General features: G+C 37.8%; 1 protein-coding gene across 2 annotated transcripts in view; it reads right to left on the bottom strand.

The window, feature by feature from the left end:
* Nucleotides 1-699: 699 nt before the first annotated feature.
* The window catches only part of unc13c (unc-13 homolog C (C. elegans)), a 265168-nt gene continuing 245955 nt past the window's right edge, over nucleotides 700-19912 (bottom strand). For both annotated transcript variants that reach the window (XM_077193956.1, XM_077193957.1), the window contains 4 exons: nucleotides 15036-15183; nucleotides 9348-9440; nucleotides 8067-8226; nucleotides 700-2272 (listed from right to left, as the gene is read on the bottom strand). In XM_077193956.1, coding sequence (XP_077050071.1) covers nucleotides 1987-2272; nucleotides 8067-8226; nucleotides 9348-9440; nucleotides 15036-15183 — 687 coding nt within the window. In that variant the 3' untranslated portion in view covers nucleotides 700-1986. The remainder of the gene's footprint in view (nucleotides 2273-8066; nucleotides 8227-9347; nucleotides 9441-15035; nucleotides 15184-19912) is intronic.

The following is a 19912-nucleotide window of genomic DNA, read 5'->3' as shown; positions in this document are numbered from 1 at the left end:
TTCCCCTAAGCTTGGGATATGCTTCCCAGTGTACCTTGGTATTCCTGTGATAAATGGAGTCCTTTGTCCAGGCTGACAGGGATCTCGATTTACGCAGGGCACTGGAAGACAGCTGAGAAGGTGGCGTGATTAGACTGGTAACCCCATTCGTCGTCATCCGACGTAACTCGGAGTGACAACGAAAGGGAACGTCTACGGTTACGTATGTAACCCTCGTTCCCTGAGTAGGGAACGGAGACGTTACGTCTGCCTGCCACTTTCCGCTGTACCGCGGGGATCGCCTGAGCTCAGTCTTGGCTCCTCAGCGAAGAAACATATCTGCTTGCTGCCGGCGTCCTCCTTTTATACCCACGAGGTGGGGCGGAGTTACGCCATGCAAATTCCGCAGACCCATGGCATTTTCTTGCCATTGGCTCGTTTTGTAATACTCGAAGTTGATAGGCTTTCTAAGCGAAACCCCATTCGTCGTCATCCGACGTAACGTCTCCGTTCCCTACTCAGGGAACGAGGGTTACATACGTAACCGTAGACGTTACATAGTGTACCTTTTATATCAGGGATGCCTAGGGCATGTTTCTGTGAAACTCAGCCCACAACTTCCTCTGTTAACTCTGAATGTTCAATGATAAACCATGATGATAATAATTGAGTGAGTTGAAAAGCTGCTTTCCTTAAAAAGGTAAAACAATGAGACCTTAATTACAATTTCTCACTAAATATATTTACATGACATACAATTTGCCATCAGTGCAATACATAGGAATGTTGCATAAATACCAAATGTTAAACTTTTTCCTCTGTAAACCAAAATAAATGAGATGACAGCGATCGATATGACTCTTCTTGTAAAGCAACATTTACCACATTCATACCAGATAAAACAACTTCACAGAAATCATCCTGAAAAACTCAGAACCCGGCCCATAAACACAATCAGATATGATTCAGCAATACTATAAACATGATTCATGTACAGTATGTAGCACGTGTACATAGTATATACTGATTTTCATACAGATCATGGATTGCTTTTGTATGAATATTTTCATGTAACTTTGGCAGTTTTTTTTTTAGAATCAAAGTTGTTTCAAAAAATAAAAAGATGATATCAAACAGTCAACAAATGTGATGTAAGCTTGCCTTTCAGAGCCCATGTTCACAGTGATAATTCAGAAAGGCTGAAAGCCTATGGTGTAAAAAAAAAAAAAAAAAAAAAAAACATACAGGAACTAAACCTACGAAAAAAAAGAAAATAACATCCCACCCCTTCTGCCTTGACCGACAGCACTCAAGGTGGTTTTCATTGTTGTCAACGACTATAAAATTACAAACACGTATGAAGAGATTCGTAGCAGTCATCGCCATTTTTAAAAAATGGTCTCTTTTTAAAGTCGGCTCAAAATACAAAACGTTGGAGGGGAGAGGGTCCGAGCCGATGCCCACAGTTACTGCGAACACATGGGAGAGACGTCACCAAGAAAACGAGACATGCACCACCAGTGCTGTGTGAGAAAGGGTGTGTTACCAAAAATGCAAAAAACAAACAAACAAACTACAATAAATGGTGTGAGAATGAAAAGACGAACAAAACTGTTACACACTTAAAGAGAGGATGATCTACACCGGACAAAAGAATCGAGCAAATTTAGAAAGATACCAACTTCACCAATAATTAATGTGTTTTTTTTTGTTTGTTTTTTTCATTTGTTTTTTTTAAACTCATCATGTTTGGCACTTTATCTGAACAAATACAGGATCTGTTCAAAAAGACTAATCGTCATACAAAACTGTATTCAACGTCTCTTGAACATAACTTTGTTGAATATAATATTTGATAGAGAGCATACGGAAGGTAAACACTTTTGTAGGTACTTGTAGTTTAAAATGAACATTCCAACAGATGTTTTACACACATGCACAAAAACAAACACCACCGTCTTGCGTTGCGATATCCCTCCCGCTCTTTTTTTTCTTTCCACCGGTTCTTTACGATACTTCCTCGGCTGACCGCATGTCTGATTTGAGACGTACGAACTCTTTGGCCACTTCATCGTTGGTCCTTTGCGAGAGTATTCTCATGATGGTCAGACCTGTATCGTCCATTGTTACGCTCCTGACGAGTGGATAGCAGGCATTCAGGCTGCCCTTTTCGGCCAGTTCTCTGAGCTGCAGGACCGTCAAACCGATGATTCGGTCCTCTCGGGCGAAGCAGTAGTCTTTCACAGAGATGTGAAGCTCGTAGGCCTCTGGGCCATGTTCGTTACTCAGCACGCTGGACGGAGAAGGTAAAAGAACATTTATATCAATACACATCAATGTATTATACACACGTTACGGGTGTTAACTGACTGCAGCATGCTGTCAATTACAATTCATCTCATCCCTCGGTTTGTAAAAAAACTAAAAAGTGTACACACAATCAGGGCCGGATTTATCTTATATTATGACATGGGAAAAATAAATAATTGTGTCCCCCCATTAAAGATGAACTGCTATGGCTATTTAAGACAGTATTGGCTATGACTCAACAACAAAGAAGACAATATTGGCTATGACTCAACAACAAAGACGCTCTTCTCCGCTCCTTAGCCTTTATATACAGTATGTAGTGTTTCTCATCTTTAGTAAAGAAAACACTGTACTTATTCAAACAAGCAGTTCTTTATTTACCCTAGCATTTCAAACAAGCAGAGACAATCTAAAACAGTGGTTCTCAAAGTGTGGGGCATACAAAAAGCTGAGCTTCTGAGGTAGCCATCAAAAGAGCTCAGTTTTTTTTTTGTTTATAAAAATTATGTGCTGATCTATTTTTCTTTCTCATTGTTATTTTTAAACATTTTTCAATGTTTCAAGAGCAACACAGATCCCGTGTTTACACTGGATGTAACTGTTATGGGGTGCAAGAGCTAAAAGCGGTCTATACTGGACGCGACAAAGTAACAGTTGCAAATCCATTTGTCCTTAGAGTCAGAAATAGCGTGAGCGCTTGGAGTATGTCATAAATAATAGAACAGGGCATCAGTTTATTGTCGGGGTTTGTCGTGGCATCGCACTGCATCCAATGTAAACAAATCACTGATTATAATGGGTTTTATTGTATTCTGTCATGTTTGTTCGCTCGTGTCAGGTATACACAGTGAAGATGAAATAATTGCTGGTGCTGGTGCAATTTTCAATTTTAAGTAAATCATCTTTAATTTGTAAAAAAACAAAATTGAATGGGGGCGGCCCATTTTAATTTTTTTTTAAAGGTTGGGGGGGGGGGGTTTGAGAACCACTGCTCTAAAATGTGTGTGCCACTTCATTTACGATAGAGGTGAGGTTGAGTAATGCGTTTGATGATCCAATGGAATTACAAGGTTTAGTAATAAAATCTTTTCAATACTTTTCATTGGTTTAGGGTGGTAGTCGTGACCTAATGGTTAATGAGTCAGACTGGTAACCCGAAGGAAGCGGGTTCAATTCTCAACACTGGCAGGAAACAACTGAGGTGCCCTTGAGCAAGGCACCAAACCCCCAATCGCTCCTAGGGCACCACAGCAAAATGGCTGCCCACTACTCTGGGTGTGTGTCCACAGTTTGCAGTGTGTGTGTGTGTGTGTGTTCATTACTACTCCTAATGTGTGTGTGCACTAACTTGGATGGGCAGAGGACAAGTTCAGAGTATGGGTTACTATACTTGGCCTTCACATAAATATTTAAAAAAACACACAGACCATTATTTCGCCTCATTGTAATTGAGGCCCCCCTGGATGTGAGAGCATAGGCAAACATGCTTAGGATACCTGTGCATTAATCCGGCCCTGGACAATGCATTTCCAATGGAAGTCATTGTAAGCCATTGGAAACTAACAATGAACAACACTTCTACCGCATTTTGGTAAGTCTGTAGAATGTTACATTTTTTAAAATATTAAATCAAAATTTGTATCTGTTAACATTAGGTAATACACTCTGAACTAACATGAACAAACAATTAATACATACATTTGTATTAACGAACATTAAGAAAGGATAATACATTCAGTTAAAATATATTGCTGATTGTTAGTTCATGTTAACTAATGTAGCTAATGTCAACAAATGAGACCTTATTGTAAAGTGTTACTGATATGTATTGCTTACTTGTTACATCCAATATTTCAACTCCTGCCATCGCCACATGACAAGTTGGTAAACCTGTAACTTTTGTATAATGCTCAATAATACTGCCAAGTAGTTTTAGGACAAGTAGTCCAAAAACTATAATCAATAAACATACTGTATATGATCTCAACAAAAATGCAAGCTTCACATTTAATTTCTCCAGAATGTCTTGCCTCATAGACTTCCTTTATAAGTGCATTAGTGTTAATTCGATTTTTTTATTTGGGTGAGGAAAAATATTTTCATTATTTCATTATAAATAAATTATTATTATTATATTAACTCTTTCCCCCCCATTGATTGACGGAAATGAGATTCCAAACATTTTAACGATGAATGAATTTGAAATGAACGGTAACCCCACCTATAATTGACCACTTTAGCTTTCAGATTCATGGCTGACTGTGAATAGAGCTTCTCTACAATGACATAAGTAACTGAAAACCTTTGCATAGTGCTTCATTCACGTCATTAGTTTTCAGAAAGCCTGAGATGACTGTCAACATCAGCAAGCAAAAAAAAAAGAAAAGAAAGTTTGTCCAATACATGAATGTAAATGTCTTCTATGCAGGTATGTCTTGGATCTGATGAGTCTGTAAAGCACCCTTGACAGTAGTACACAGCAACCAGGTCAGCCTTTTTTATCGGCTTAATGTTTAGCATCTATCAGACACAGAAATCACACTGACAGAGTGAAAAGAGCCACACAGTAGCTTTTTTTATGATTCCACACATTCCACACTCCATTAGGCTAAAAGGCCCTTAATATCCAAAGATTGGCTTTGATTTCATGTTTTGTTATGTGCGCTCTAAGTGAGAGGTTAATTCAGTGTCTTTGAGTTTGTGCGGGGTTTCCATCATGTTTTACATCGGCTTTGAATAACATTGAAACGCCAAATGCAAGTCTTTCTTTTGAGCCAACTGTTCTGGAAAGCCTTTCTTAATTATCTTTTCTTCCACAAGGGTCTTTTAGACCTAAAATGAGACTGTCAGAAGTAAATCTTCATGTGAAGGGTTGATTGCTGTGCTGTTGTTCAAGTGTATTTGTGCAGCTCAAAGCCGATAAGTCAATGCCACCGGTGAAAAAACAAGAAGTAGATGAGACAATTGCTGATGTATAATGCTCTATTTACAGTCAGACATGATTAATTTATTTAACAAGAAAAAGGGGCCCATAACAGGAGGGTTACCAAGACAAAGTGAAAAGAATGTGTCTGCTCCATGAGCTCCATATAAAATACAACATCTTTTATTAGGTTTAGTTTGAAAATGTGGAACTGAATGTGAAAGCAATTGCACAATCAGAATGGCAAATGAATGGCTTGCAATCCGCTGTCTCCTCTGCAAGCAGCAGAAAGCCACCTTCATGCGACGGACATACAGTATACCCAAGTCTCTACTGTGTATTCTGTTTTTTATCATGCACCGTGCACGCTTGTGATGATGTAAGATGAATGCAAATGCACCAGGGTTCGATAGTCAAGTGACTATGAAACCAGACCAACGCCGTGGCAGGCGCCAGGAACAATCGCACTCGGACTGCAGCAAACGTGCCCAGTGTGAAAGTCCTCTTTAGGTGATGATACACAGGGCAACTTTTTGAGCAATGTTGCTGGGCAATGTTGCCGTCTACGGGCAACCAGATGAGGCACAGGGCCCACGACCGGTCTAAATTATCCAGATAGAAATGTATTGCCCATTTTCAATGGGAAAGTGCCGAAGCAACAATCACTCGGCAAGATTGCCCAGCAACATTGCTCAAAAAGTTGCCCTGTGTATCATCACCTTTAAGATACTGAGTCCTACGTGATCTTTCAAAAGTACGATTCATTTCTTTCTGTTAAAGTTCAGGACAAAATGACTGAGTGAAATATGTGATTACAGAGGGAATAGTAGTGATCACATATCGAACCATGACTTTATCCAATTATAAGTAGCTGAGATATCACTTTCAGTAATATAACCCTATGGAATTGCCATCCAGCTCTTAAAAAACAATTTTATGATGATATCGAAAGTTCAGGGTAAGTAAGAAAGAAATATTTCTATTCAGCAAGGATCCATTCAAATTATCAAAAGTGACAGTAAAGACATTTATAATCTTACCAAATATTTCTATTTCAAATAAATGCTGTTCTTTCAATTCATAAAAACAGTAGCACTTTATTTTACAGTCCTGTTCCCCATGTACATACTATAAACCTATTATAGTAATTACAATAACTAGGTACTAACCCTGAACCTACCCCTAAACTTAACCTTAACCCATGTAGTTAACTTATAATGCCCAGTACTTTCTTAGGTAAGTACACTCTAAGTACATGTACTGTAAAATAAAGCAACCAAAAAATAAAGTTTCAGTTTCCATAAGAATGTTAAAGCTGAAGTATGTACGATTTTTATTTTAAAGGGTAACTAAACACTAAAACAACTTTTTTTAGTTAATGATCTGTAAGAATGGAGCTTCATAAATGCTGTTCATTGATTCGAGTACATTTTTTGACATTTGGGTTTAAGGCGTTTTAATTCCTATATATATTGTGTATATAAAAACGTCTGAGTGCTGTCTTCTTCAAGTTGAACGGTGGCTACTGCAGATGAATTTTCCTATTGGAAGTTGTGGTACCCTCTGACATCAAGGGTACCAGCTAACCACGCCATTACCTACAGAGAGATGCGTCTCAGGTGCACGCCCCCCCCCCCCTCCTCCACTGGGCTCTGCCCACTTTTCCAGCATTTTTCAAAGGTGGTGTTTAAGTTAGCATTGAACAAAAAAACTCTGGCATTTTGAGCATTGAGTGGATTCTGAGTTCTGCACACTTGCAAATTATTTCATTGTTATTAAACAATGCAAATAAGAGATTCATTGTGTAGTCAGCTTTATTGATTATAACGGAACTTGGTGAGATTGCGATGAACTAAGATGAGTGACCGTTTTTGGGTTCACTTTATTTTTAAGGGTCCCTTTAACACATTCTGTCGACTAAGTAACGTTGTATTAGTAGTAGAGTATTAGTAGTCTGATAGGGTTAGGTTTAGAATAAGTTGACATGTAGTTATAGTCAACAGAATGTTCAAAAGGGACCGTCAAAATAAAGTGTTACCCAATTTTTTAGTGATTATAAAGGGAGCGCTCTTTGATTGCTTTCTGCCATACCAAATTCCACATACAGTTTGTTTGCTTTTCAGTTAAAAATAGCAGTGGTTTGTGAAACCTAGCCACTTTAATTACAAATGATTTATCGGGAGCATTTATGCTCAATATCTGGACATTTCTAATCTTTCCAAATGATTTTCTGAGATTAAGACATGGATGTCTATTAATTTGTGCTAAAATAGTTCTAAAACTTAAGTCAAGCCCCTTGGCTCTCCCCAACAACTGCATAATGCTGGCTCTATAGCTTTCCCTTTTGATAGTGTTTCCTTAAGTTACAAATAAAACTAAAAATCGAGTCATCTTTGATGCCAGCCTGTCATTCGAGCCTATTGTGCAGAACACTGTTAAGACCGTGACACTGAAGACTGGAGTAATGATGCTGAAAATCCAGCTTTACATCACATAAATAAATTACATTTGAAAAGATATTCAAATTGAAAACAGTTATTTTAAATTGTAGTAATATTTTACAATATTACAGTTTTTACTGTATTTGTGATCAAATAAATTCATCCTTGATGAGCATAAGAGACTTCTTTAAAAAAATAAAACATTTAAAAAATCTTACCAACCCCAAACTTTTGAACATCAGTGTATGTGATACTAAACATGGGCAGCACTTATTGTACTATATTTTGCTACATAAAAAAAATTATGATATTGCCATAGTTTCCATAAATATCATACTTTTTATATATTTTTGTAAACACCAACTGTTATAAATTATAGAAAGGTTCCAATCCTGTATTATATGAATACTCACTACTGGAATGTTTCATTGAATTTTGGAGACCAGTTGTTATTCTTGGTTTTGGTGCTAAACTTGCGTTTCTTGTCAGCCAGGTGTGGGCCGATGGCGTTGATCTCTACGAAGGGGCGAAACATGGCATTGGTCTGCCAGTTGATATTGTTCACACCCACAACTGCAGAGAAGAAGAGGATGGTCTCGAGTTAGATCATCAAACACTACACTGGTAAGACAGACATTGAAGTCACCATGAAATCAAAATGGACAATACTTATTTTTTTTATGGAATATTGCAGTATTTATTATAAATGATATATCTGTGCACATCATTATTTTTTAAATTCATGTGCCTTGTAAACTCTGATCAAAATAACTTCCCCTCCCCTCTTGCAGCGACATCTCTTCTCTCCTCTAATGATGTGTTTACTGGCGTGAGGGTGGGACAACCTGTCACTCACAGGAGATCCCCCAAGAGCAAACCACAACCATCCAATCAATTCCCCATTTACAAAATCAAGTCCCGCCTTAGATTTGTTCTCGTTCCAGAAGACGTTTCAGATATACGTCACAATAGGGAAGAAAATACTATCTGCCTCTGTTGCTTTAAACTTTCTGATGTGTTTTACTAGTATTCCTTATCCATTTCTAGAACTGTGTAACTAAACCTGAACTCGACTACCAGAGTGGGTCATCTAAACTCTAAGATTGCAAAGAGAAATCCAACATGGAACATCCAGACCTGCTCTTTAAAATAGATGCTGTATTATAAAACATCATTATGACTCTAAAATCAGACCAGATGAGGCATGTTTGAAGCTTTTGCAAAATTGCAGACAAGAAATGATAGGGAAAATAGACGCATCAGGCCACATGTTTGATAATTTAATTTAATATTAATGTGCAAAGTTGCTTGGCAACAGTAAACAGCCTACAGATTAATAAACTATAGTGTAATTAATATAATGTATACAATAAATCATGGAGAATAATTATGAATATTATAATGTCTGTTTTGTGATGTGAATTTATACATTAAATTCATAATAACACAATGTCACTGGTATTGTTTTGATTAGAAAAGCGTTTTTTTATTTTTATTAGAAAAGCATTTTTTTATGCTTTTTTTATGCAACGGGCTGGTTAGCTAGTCTGTTTTATTACGTTGTTTTTGCGGGTCATTAATTGAGCAGCAGAAAACGGATCTCACAATCCAAACGCTTTATCAGTGAAATTACACAAACTGTTTAAATTAATATAAAATCAGAGGGGCAAAGAGAACAATGCCAGTTTTGTTACCTTTGACGCTAACTTTGTGCTCTCCAGTACCGGGGTGTGAGATCAGGTCCACCTGGATGGCAACCTCTCCGTTGGATGCAGTCGTGGACTGACCTGGAATCAGTGTTGAGTCACATGAACTTCATACTGTACGTCACATAAGACCATGCGTAACATACTGACCCACACACAAATAAACAATAAAACCATGGAAATCATTGGGCAGTTATTATGTTGTAGATTTGTATACGCTGTGATCCAAATTATTATGCAAGTTACATTTTAGACAGCGTACATACAGTTTCAGTACAATAAACATTCAAATTTTAGTTTTTCAAAAGAAAGTGTTTGTTTTATTTCTCATCTTTGCAGATAACTGTTGGTATCAATCCCAGACAGGTTTGTTCAGTAGTTTTTCAGATACTTAGGTAAATGTAAAACCTACTTAAAAATGTTGTTCCACATCATGAAGCAAGTCACAGTTCTCAAGCAATATGGGGAGAAAAAAAGATCTTTCTGAGTATGAAAAGCATGCAATGTCTTGCAAAAGACCTGAAAACAACTAATATTTTGCGAAAACTGAATAGAGATTATCGAACTGTCAAAAGATGTATGAGTGATTAAGATAACAGAAGAACTCGGTCAGATAAAGGCTTGTTAAGGAAAGTTTTAGTCAAAAATAGGGCTGTCGCAGTGAAGGAATTTCCCATGCGATAATTTTGAGTGGCTCAATAGCGCGATATGTGGTATTATCACCTTTTATTTATAGCTATATAAATAAGTGTTACGATGTGATCAGCAGGCATGATAACGAGGACATGTTCAGTAACCAATGAAACCAAAACTAAACAGAGCGTTGAAACAGGAAGTGAAATAAACAGAAGAGAATGTCAAAATAAGGGTCCACATAAATCTGACAATAAGCTTGTTGGGTTATTGTTATATGTAAAACAGTTAGTTCATTGTTATACCACTAGGTTGTTGCAAGGGACTATCTTTGAGCGAGTCATTAAACCGTTCATTCAACGAACAGGTTCAAAAAAGCTGATTCATTCAAAGATAGATGTAATGAAACAGGCTGTTAATTATTTTAACTTTGAGCTACACTTTACAAGGCTCAGCTGAGCAGCAATGCGTCGCATAAGCAACGCTGAAGCTGAAGCTTCACTTTATAGAGATCAATGACAATGATTCAATCATTGATCAGCGCTGATGCCATTCATTGGGAATACCCCTAAACGTTAAAAGGATGATTCGACAAATATTTTGCCTTACTTGAACACGGCAACCTTTTCACGAATATATGACTTGACCTCAAAGACAGACGAAGGTAACGCATTCGCTCAGTCAATCTCTATCTCTCTCTCTCTCTCTCTCTCTCTCTCTCTCTCTCTCTCTGTCTCTCTCTCTCTCTCTCTCTCTCTCTCTCTCTCTCTCACTCATTCACTGCCTGTTTATATAACATTCAACACAGGAGTGATCTTTCTGAATCTATTCCAGTAGATTACTCTTAAAACAAGAAGGGCATAGCCTTATGAAAAAAAAGAAAACATGCAAATATCGCAGTTGCTTCCATTCCTCTGCAGTTGGCTTGTCAGTATCGCGGTATTACAATATTGCGGTTAAAAGAGAAACGTTAAAAAAATTAAACTCTATCCTCAGTGGAGTAAATTCAGACAGATCGCTCCTGTGTTCTGTATCTTTGCATTTGCCCTTCAAGGTTTGCAGCAAACAGAGAAACTGTCAAGGCCACATTTGCCCAAACTAATTCAAGAACGCATGACATGTGTCGGCTAAATGAATGACTACAGAATGACCTATAGCATCCACGGCAGACATAAACAATCAATCAATATTGGATTCGCCTCGTCCCTGCTTTCATTTGCTCTCTGACCTCGTAACAAACACTGTGTTTCTTAAAGAGTCACTTTGGCAGATGCCTGACGGACCTCTGGATTTATTAGAGCCACAATTAGATAGAGAAATTTAAAAGACTTTTACAATAAAGCTACAAATGGTAAACTATGAAAAATGTTGTGATCGCCAGAAATTTATTGCATGAAAAATTTATTGCATATCATGAAGAATATAATTTTCATTGATCTTCTAAGATTTTCAGAACTTTTTCATTTGAATTATTAATCTTTTACAATGCGAATCAGCTTTATAAAATCTTATCATAATGGACTTCATGTAGAAAACTTAAATAATAATAATAATAATAATAATAATAATAATAATAATAAATGTATGATGTTTTATGCCCACTTTAAAATAAAAAACAATCTCTCTTCTCCTCTGGTCAGACTGAAAAAAAAAAGAATCCTGTCCAGAATCATTCACGTTGACTCTGAACTCCAGTGACAGGGTCTCGTAGCATTGCTGGCCCCCACGGGATACATTTTCGCAGGCCTTTTCACAGACAAAGAAAACAAACTTGTCCCTGGAGGGTTTTTTAAAGTTAGTTTAAAAAGGAGTGAGAGGAACCTGGGGTACTGTGGGAGATTTTCACTCGAATTACGGAAAGTGAATTGATTACGTCCAAAGCTAATTTGAAGGAGTCAGAGGTAACAGCAAACAGTAGAAGCACTTATTAAACTGCGTCGATATTTCTGCATATAACTGAGTTAGACTTTGAGTTTCTGGAGATGAGTACATCATCTAAATCAAGATAAAAATAAACCACTTTACATTTCTCAGTGGGTTTACACCATTATCACATCATCACTGAATTGAAATACAGGACAACGTACCTAAGAAGATGCACACAAAGGCATCTTGACTACTGTAGCTAGATATCTAAACAACAGGTGCATATATAATGATATACACTCACCTAAAGGATTATTAGGAACACCTGTTCAATTTCTCAATAATGCAATTATCTAATCAACCAATCACATGGCTGTTGCTTCAATGCATTTAGGGGTGTGGTCCTGGACAAGAAAATCTCCTGAACTCCAAACTGAATGTCAGAATGGGAAAGAAAGCTGATTTAAGCAATTTTGATCGTGGCATGGTTGTTTGTGCCAGACGGGCCGGTCCGAGTATTTCACAATCTGCTCAGTTACTGGGATTTTCACACACAACCATTTCTAGGGTTTACAAAGAATGGTGTGAAAAGGGAAAAACATCCAGTATGCGGCAGTCCTGTGGGCGAAAATGCCTTGTTGATGCTAGAGGTCAGAGGAGAATGGGCCGACTGATTCAAGCTGATAGAAGAGCAACTTTGACTGAAATAACCACTTGTTACAACCGAGGTATGCAGCAAAGCATTTGTGAAGCCACAACACGCACAACCTTGAGGCGGATGGGCTACAACAGCAGAAGACCCCACCGGGTACCACTCATCTCCACTACAAATAGAAAAAAGAGGCTGCAATTTGCAAGTGTACACCAAAATTGGACAGTTGAAGACTGGAAAAATTTTGCCTGGTCTGATGAGTCTCGATTTCTGTTGAGACATTCAGATGGTAGAGTCAGAATTTGGCGTAAACAGAATGAGAACATGGATCCATCATGCCTTGTTACCACTGTGCAGGCTGGTGGTGCTGGTGTAATGGTGTGGGAGATGTTTTCTTGGCACACTTTAGGCCTCTTAGTGCCAACTGGGCATCGTTTAAATGCCACGGCATTGTTGAGCATTGTTTCTGACCATGTCCATCCCTTTATGGCCACCATGTACCCATCCTCTGATGGCTACTTCAAGTAGGATAATGCACCATGTTACAAAGCTTGAATCATTTCAAATCGGTTTCTTGAACATGACAATGAGTTCACTGTACTAAAATGGCCCCCACAGTCACCAGATCTCAACCCAATAGAGCATCTTTGGGATGTGGTGGAAAGGGAGCTTCGTACCCTCGATGTACATCCCACAAATCTCCATCAACTGCAAGATGCTATCCTATCAATATGGGCCAACATTTCTAAAGAATGCTTTCAGCACCTTGTTGATTCGATGCCACGTAGAATTAAGGCAGTTCTGAAGGCCCAGATCTCAACCCAATAGAGCATCTTTGGGATGTGGTGGAAAGGGAGCTTCGTGCCCTGGATGTGCATCCCACAAATCTCCATCAACTGCAAGATGCTATCCTATCAATATGGGCCAACATTTCTAAAGAATGCTTTCAGCACCTTGTTGAATCAATGCCACGCAGAATTAAGGCAGTTCTGAAGGTGAAAGGGGGTCAAACACAGTATTAGTATGGTGTTCCTAATAATCCTTTAGGTGAGTGTATAGTTATACTAGTGTAGATGTATAATGCTGTTAGATAAAGTTTTTAACCCAGTTTAAACTTGCAAAAAACTTTTTATGCGTGACCCGGTGTCACGTGTCTGCTGTGTAAAATCCCCAGAGATTCTCCTTCTGAACCAAGGGAGCCCCTAATATCAATCACCTGTTCTGAAAGAAAATTCCCTAACTGCAAAGATGAATAACTCCAAACATGAAGTTTGATGAATTATAAACAGTGTATTGGGAAGTAAACACATTCTCACCTCAACAGACACACACACACACACACACACACACACACAGACACAGACACACACACACACACACACACACACACACACACACAAAACTGTGTATTAAAGAAATCACATTCTGTACGCAGTCTTTGCCTCAGGAGCTCAGAAAGAAAGAGAGACAGGAACTGAAACTGTGTTCGTACTCTTTACTGAACACAGCACAATATATACTGTATGCTATTAAAAATCAGTGTTTGAAGTATGGACCAATTAATTTTTCAAACATTAGTTGTATGTTTATCTCAACTCAAGTGAAATTCATTTACTATCTTGGAAAATAATTAGTTTGCCAAAGCCCTAATTGAACTAAGGCCTAATCCTGGCTTAATCTAAACCCAGTCTGTGAAACCGGGCCAGACAGTAAGTCTGTTAGCAGATCAATAAAATAATGATTTAAGAAGAAGTAATAAAAGAAGCACTGCTTTAGTTAATTTTTTCACAGTGGAAATAGAAAGTCACATCAAGCAAGTTATATTGTGGGATACAGTGGCTCTGTTCCAAAATGTAGTGAACTGCCTTGCTGTTTACTGTCTATATAAGCAACTGCCTTTCAAAGTGTTGTTCTTGTTAACTAAAACTAATAAAATTGCTTTTGTTTATTGAAATCAAACTGAAATCAAATTAATATTAGATGAAAAACTTAAACATAAAACGTAAAAATGGGAAATGTTGCTGTACCTACTAAAATAAGTTTAAGTACTAAAATTAGTAAACGTGAAATAAAAGTAAATTAAAGCTATATAGAAATATAAAAAACTCAAAAACTATTAAAAATTACAAAGGCACATTACAAAATAACTGAAAATAAATGAAATGAAAATATAAAAATAAAAGCTAATTCAATATTGATAAATATCAATAAATAATATATAAATAATACTAAAATAACGCTGCCTCTAAAGCAGCATGCTGACTGAAATGGAACCTAATAAGTAACCAATTTGGAACTTTCTACATAGACATAATGTGTCCTAAAAGTAGTGCTTGATCTACACTTGAAGCATGTAAGCTATGCAATGCCATACTATAATAAGCATACAAATGCACAGCACACACAAATAACCGTTTCACTGCATGGAAACCTATATCTCTCTTTCTCTCCCACTCTCTCGCTCCCTCCAGTCCTGACAGGGAGATATATGATGAGGTCTGCCAGGAGCACAAACATGGTCTTACCTTGAGAGGTTTGGGTGCATATATATTTCTTGATCAAGGCATCTGTGGGTTGAGTGTAAAGGCTGAGGGCGTATTTCAAGGACTTGAGATCGGGGCTCTTTTCCAGGAAGTTTTTTTTCAGACCATTTCCACCCGCATGGAAATATTGCTGAATGGAGAAACAAAAGCACTAGTTACTAAAAGAGTCAAACATGATGCTTGTAGCTACGGATCAGTCATCCATCACCTGAAAAATCATCTATTCATTGTGACAGAGCAAAATAATAATTTAAAAGAAAGGTTTTAAGCAGTCACTGTGGGAAGTAATTCGGAGATATTCGCAACAAGTTTACTCCTACTAAGCAGCACATTTAGATGTCATAGAAATCATAGTTAATTTTCTTTTATCTCAACATCACAAATTAGTGAAAATGGGACACAGCTGGAAGAAAACAAAACTAGAGGTATTTTGCATTACGTGGAAGGACAGTGTTACTGCAAACAGAAAGACATTAAAGGGTCATGAAATCCAAAAAACAATTTTTTGAGATGTTAACATATGTACAGGTTGCACATCAATAAAAAGTGGTTATTTTATAATTTTTCTGAGCTATTTTATTCTTCCGGTTTAAAAGCAAAGTTGAACCAACGTCATGAAAAGTGGTCCAAATTGCAGCAGCCAGAGTTCTTACTAGAACCAGGAAGTATGTCAACACTGCATTGGCTCCCTATTAAATTTTGTATACATTTTAAAATCGTATTACTTTTAAAGCCCTAAATGGTATAGATCTTTAGCACTTGAGCAAGCTCTTAACGCATTATAGACCTTCACGTCTATTGGGGTCTCAAAATATAAAAATCGGTCCTTTTCCTATTTAGCGCCCAAACTCTTGAACAGTCTTCCTAGCGTTGTTCAAGGGGCAGACACACTCTGTCAGTTTAAATCTAGATTACACATCTCTTTAACCTAGCATACACATAAACCACTATCACATTTCTATAAATTCAAATCCATTAAAGGATTTCTGCATAAAGTAGGTCAACCGGAACCAGGAACACTTCCCACAACATCCGATATACTCAAGAATAAAGCCATCTACACTAATATTAATTTGTCTGAACCAGACATGTCCTCTGCACAGACCCCAATGGCCAGCTTTGTCTCCATACAGCGTGATGAATCCAATCTTTAAGCAGAAGGACCTGGATGAAATATTACCAAATGATACCAATATACAATCTGTTTTCTGACTTGTGATGCAGCCTGGAATGAAACCAAACAATGTTCGTTTGTTGGCCAAAGGAGAACTGGCCCCCGGACTGAGCCAGGTTTCTCCCAAGGTTTTTTCTCCATTTTGTCACCTGATGGAGCTTGGGTTCCTTGGCACTGTCGCATCTAGCTTGCTTAGTTGGGGACACTTAATATGCAACAATAATATTGATCTGACTGAACTGACACTATCAAATGAGAACTGAACTCAGCTGGATGATGACACCACTGTTTTCTGCAGAGCTGCTTTATAGTAGAATTTAACTAATTTAATAATTGATGATCTTTATAATGGAACTGAATCAACACAGAACTGACTTCAGCTGAACAATAAAATTATTATTTTTCTTTTTAAAGCTGCTTTATAGCCAAATTTAACTGTTCAATCATTGAATCTATCAGGGTTCTGCCCTGGCAGCCTTGTCTGTGTTGTCTTTGTTTCATGTGTCTATGTTTGTCTTGTGTTTGAGCACATGGCTCTGTCTTTGTTTGTGTTTGCCATGCGCTCCTTGGTCCCGCCTCCTTGTTTCCTGTTACCACGCCCCCTTGTTAAGTCCTGTTTTTACTAATTGTGCTCACCTGATCCTCATGTGCTCTGGTCCCTTTATATTGTGCCTTATTCCCTCATGTCTTTGCTGGTTTGTTTTGTGTGTGTACTTTGTGCGCTTGAAGTTATCTTAACACGTGCTCAAGTTTCGTTTTTTTTTTACCATCTCTCCAGTATCAGAGTATCCTTGTTGCTAGTGATGGCAAAATGAGGCTTCCTGAACCACTGAGACCTCGCAGCCCATTGCTTCCCCCAAAGGTTCATTACTCAGAGCTTCATTTGGCATTGCTCACTAGTGACACCTAGCTACTGTGCAAAGAAGTAGCAGACAAATTAATTGTTTCTGAAACAATGACCTGTGCAGACTTATGATGTCCGTATGCATACAAACCCCCCTGTTACTTTCATTTATTTATTTATTTATTTCCTTCTCACTGTTCATGTATATAACCTTTCATTTACAATAATAAAAAGACCTGTGCAGACATTTGTCCATTGCCTTGGTATAAAATAAAATATGTAGCCTATGTTTCTCTGTCTGAATTTACTTGTGCAGAGACAACTATCACACACACAGTTAATTAATTATTCATAAATTGTTTGGATAGTGACAGTATGAACAACAAAAGTGAAACTGTGTTGAGTGCAGTGCTTATGGTGGAGGGAGTGTAATAAAGTAAACTGCAACAGAATAGTCTGGGGTGGAAAAAAGTTAAGAATTGTTTCAGGGGGTTTTGTGCAGTGAACTGTTACTAGTTTTAGTGCAGTGTTCCGCTTATGGGACTAGGGATATAGAGGAGCAAACTGCAACAGTGCAGTTTGGGGTGGGTGAAGGAAGGATTACAATAGATTTTTATTGAGAAACAGAATTTTTTCAACTGTGTTGGGGTTTAGACGATTCCTCTTCTTGGACAAAACCTCTCCAGCCTTGGAAAAGATCCTTTCACAAGGAACAGAGGATGCAGGGGAACAACAAAGGCTCAACAAAATTCTTCTGTTGAGCCCAGACAGGGTAGGATCTCCTCTTTCTTGCCTGCTCCATTACCAGGAAAAAGGAAGAGTCGCAAAAAACAAACAAATCCAAAAGGGCAATCCAAAACAAAAAAGCATTCCAGATCCAAATAATCTTATCTCATTAATATAACAAGACTATAATATAGCTGCTATAATTAATAATAATAATATACTATAAGTATTCTAACCTGATATAATGTAATAATTTACAGCCCTAACACATACAGTATGATTCAATAACGACAATGAGAGTTCTCGGACTCTCTGACACTACTGCAACTGCTTCTACTACTCCTGACAACACCCAGAATGTGGCGCGAGTTTCAAACCCCCTTTTATCTGGAAGCGACACTCAGACCAGACCGATGACGTATCCACACAAACCGAGGCCTCGTTTGTCTTTAGTCACGTGATTTTCACGTTAACAACACAAGCCTTGAATCGCGGCTTTATCTGGCACGCCCATTTTTTCTCAGTCACAAGCTCCGACGCCTCGGTTCAAATGTCACATCACTACTTGTTGCTATCATGTTTTTCTCTTGTCCTATCTTGCTTAGCTTTAGCTCTTGTGCATTATAACCTAGTTTGGGTTCTCTCTTTTTTTAATGTTCTTCAGTTCTTATTTTCCTTTTTAAGAGGAAGTCTTGCTTTTCTTTTTCAATTCAAGTTTTTATTTTTTTATTTCTAGGATCATTTTATTTATTTATTTTACTTTTTTCATTAGTTTGCTTTAGTTATATTTATTTATTTACTTTTTTCTCTCTAGTTTTTCATATCAGTTTAATTTTGGTTTTCTTTTTTGTTGCTATGTCTTGTCTTGACTCTTGTCTTATATGTTCTTCTGTGTGTTCCTGCCGAGTATCCGGAGTTACCTGGCCACTGACTCTACTGCCTGACAGCCTGACTGGTGCAGCTATCTAACTGCAGTTTCAAGCCTCTGGTTCTGTGAGCCTCTACCTGGTAGCAAGACTGCTGCTACATCTGTGATCTACATCAAGCTACGAGTTCCTTGTGTTCCTGCCATCTTACTGACGGTCTCAGTGGTCACCCATCCTGCCTATTGTCGCGTCGTCTGCCCTGCCCTTCTGTTTGAACTGTGATTCATGCTTACTCTCCCTGCTGTCTCAAGTCTTCAGTCTTGTTAATAAAAACCCCTTGTCTGCTCATTTGTATCTGGGTCCTATCTCTTTCTGAATTGTGACGGAATCATCATTTTCCTGTTGATCACCGTAAATAACCGAGGATAACTCTGAGCAATGATAGTTTTGACTTGAGTGTCTTGACTATAACATTTAAACTTCAATCTCAGCCCCTCTGAGCATTTACTGTTTAAGTTTAACTGTCTGAGTTTGACCTAAGCATATTTTTGTCTGATAAAACCTTTATTTAAAGCGGCACTATGCAGTTTTTTTAGCCTAACTGAACCGCTTATTGGAGTTGGTTATACAGTTATTGGAATGGTTATATGACTTTTTTGGGGTTGAATGGAGGCCGTCTCGCAGTCACGTTAAATACAAGTACTCTATAGCAACTCTAGGGGTCACTGTATGACGAAAACGGAAATCCTGCATAGTGTGCCTTTAAAATGCTCCCTTAAATTACAACAACATCATTTGTTATAGAGTTCAGAATGTTCTGCAGAACAGAAATGATCTTAATATCAATTTTATAAACAGCACACAAGACCATGCTATATTGACTGCAATGCTCTTTAGACATACTGTACTCACAATATGCATTGCCTTGTTTATACTTTCATGCAACATGCACACACAGAGAAAATTAATTCATCAGAACAAAACACATGAATTTGAACATAAATGATTCTCTGTGGAAAATCACAGACGCTGCAGGAGGCAATTCAGCAATATTCATACCTCTACACTGTTAATTGAGTTAATCTCTACATTACATTGAGACATAAGACCGATACAACATCTGTCACAGTCACCTCCATCAGCTGAACACAATCAGATCAGGGTTAAACATGAGCTCAGAGCTTCAGGCACTGCCACAGAGTTAATGGCATATGGAGATATCGGACACAACTAGACATTAGTGTGGGGA

Source organism: Siphateles boraxobius, unplaced genomic scaffold, assembly GCF_051911475.1.
Source record: "Siphateles boraxobius isolate OS27281-9 unplaced genomic scaffold, OSU_SipBor_1 31, whole genome shotgun sequence".
NCBI lineage: Eukaryota > Metazoa > Chordata > Actinopteri > Cypriniformes > Leuciscidae > Siphateles > Siphateles boraxobius.
Note: the sequence above shows the minus strand (reverse complement) of the source record. Positions and strands in the feature narration are given on the sequence as shown.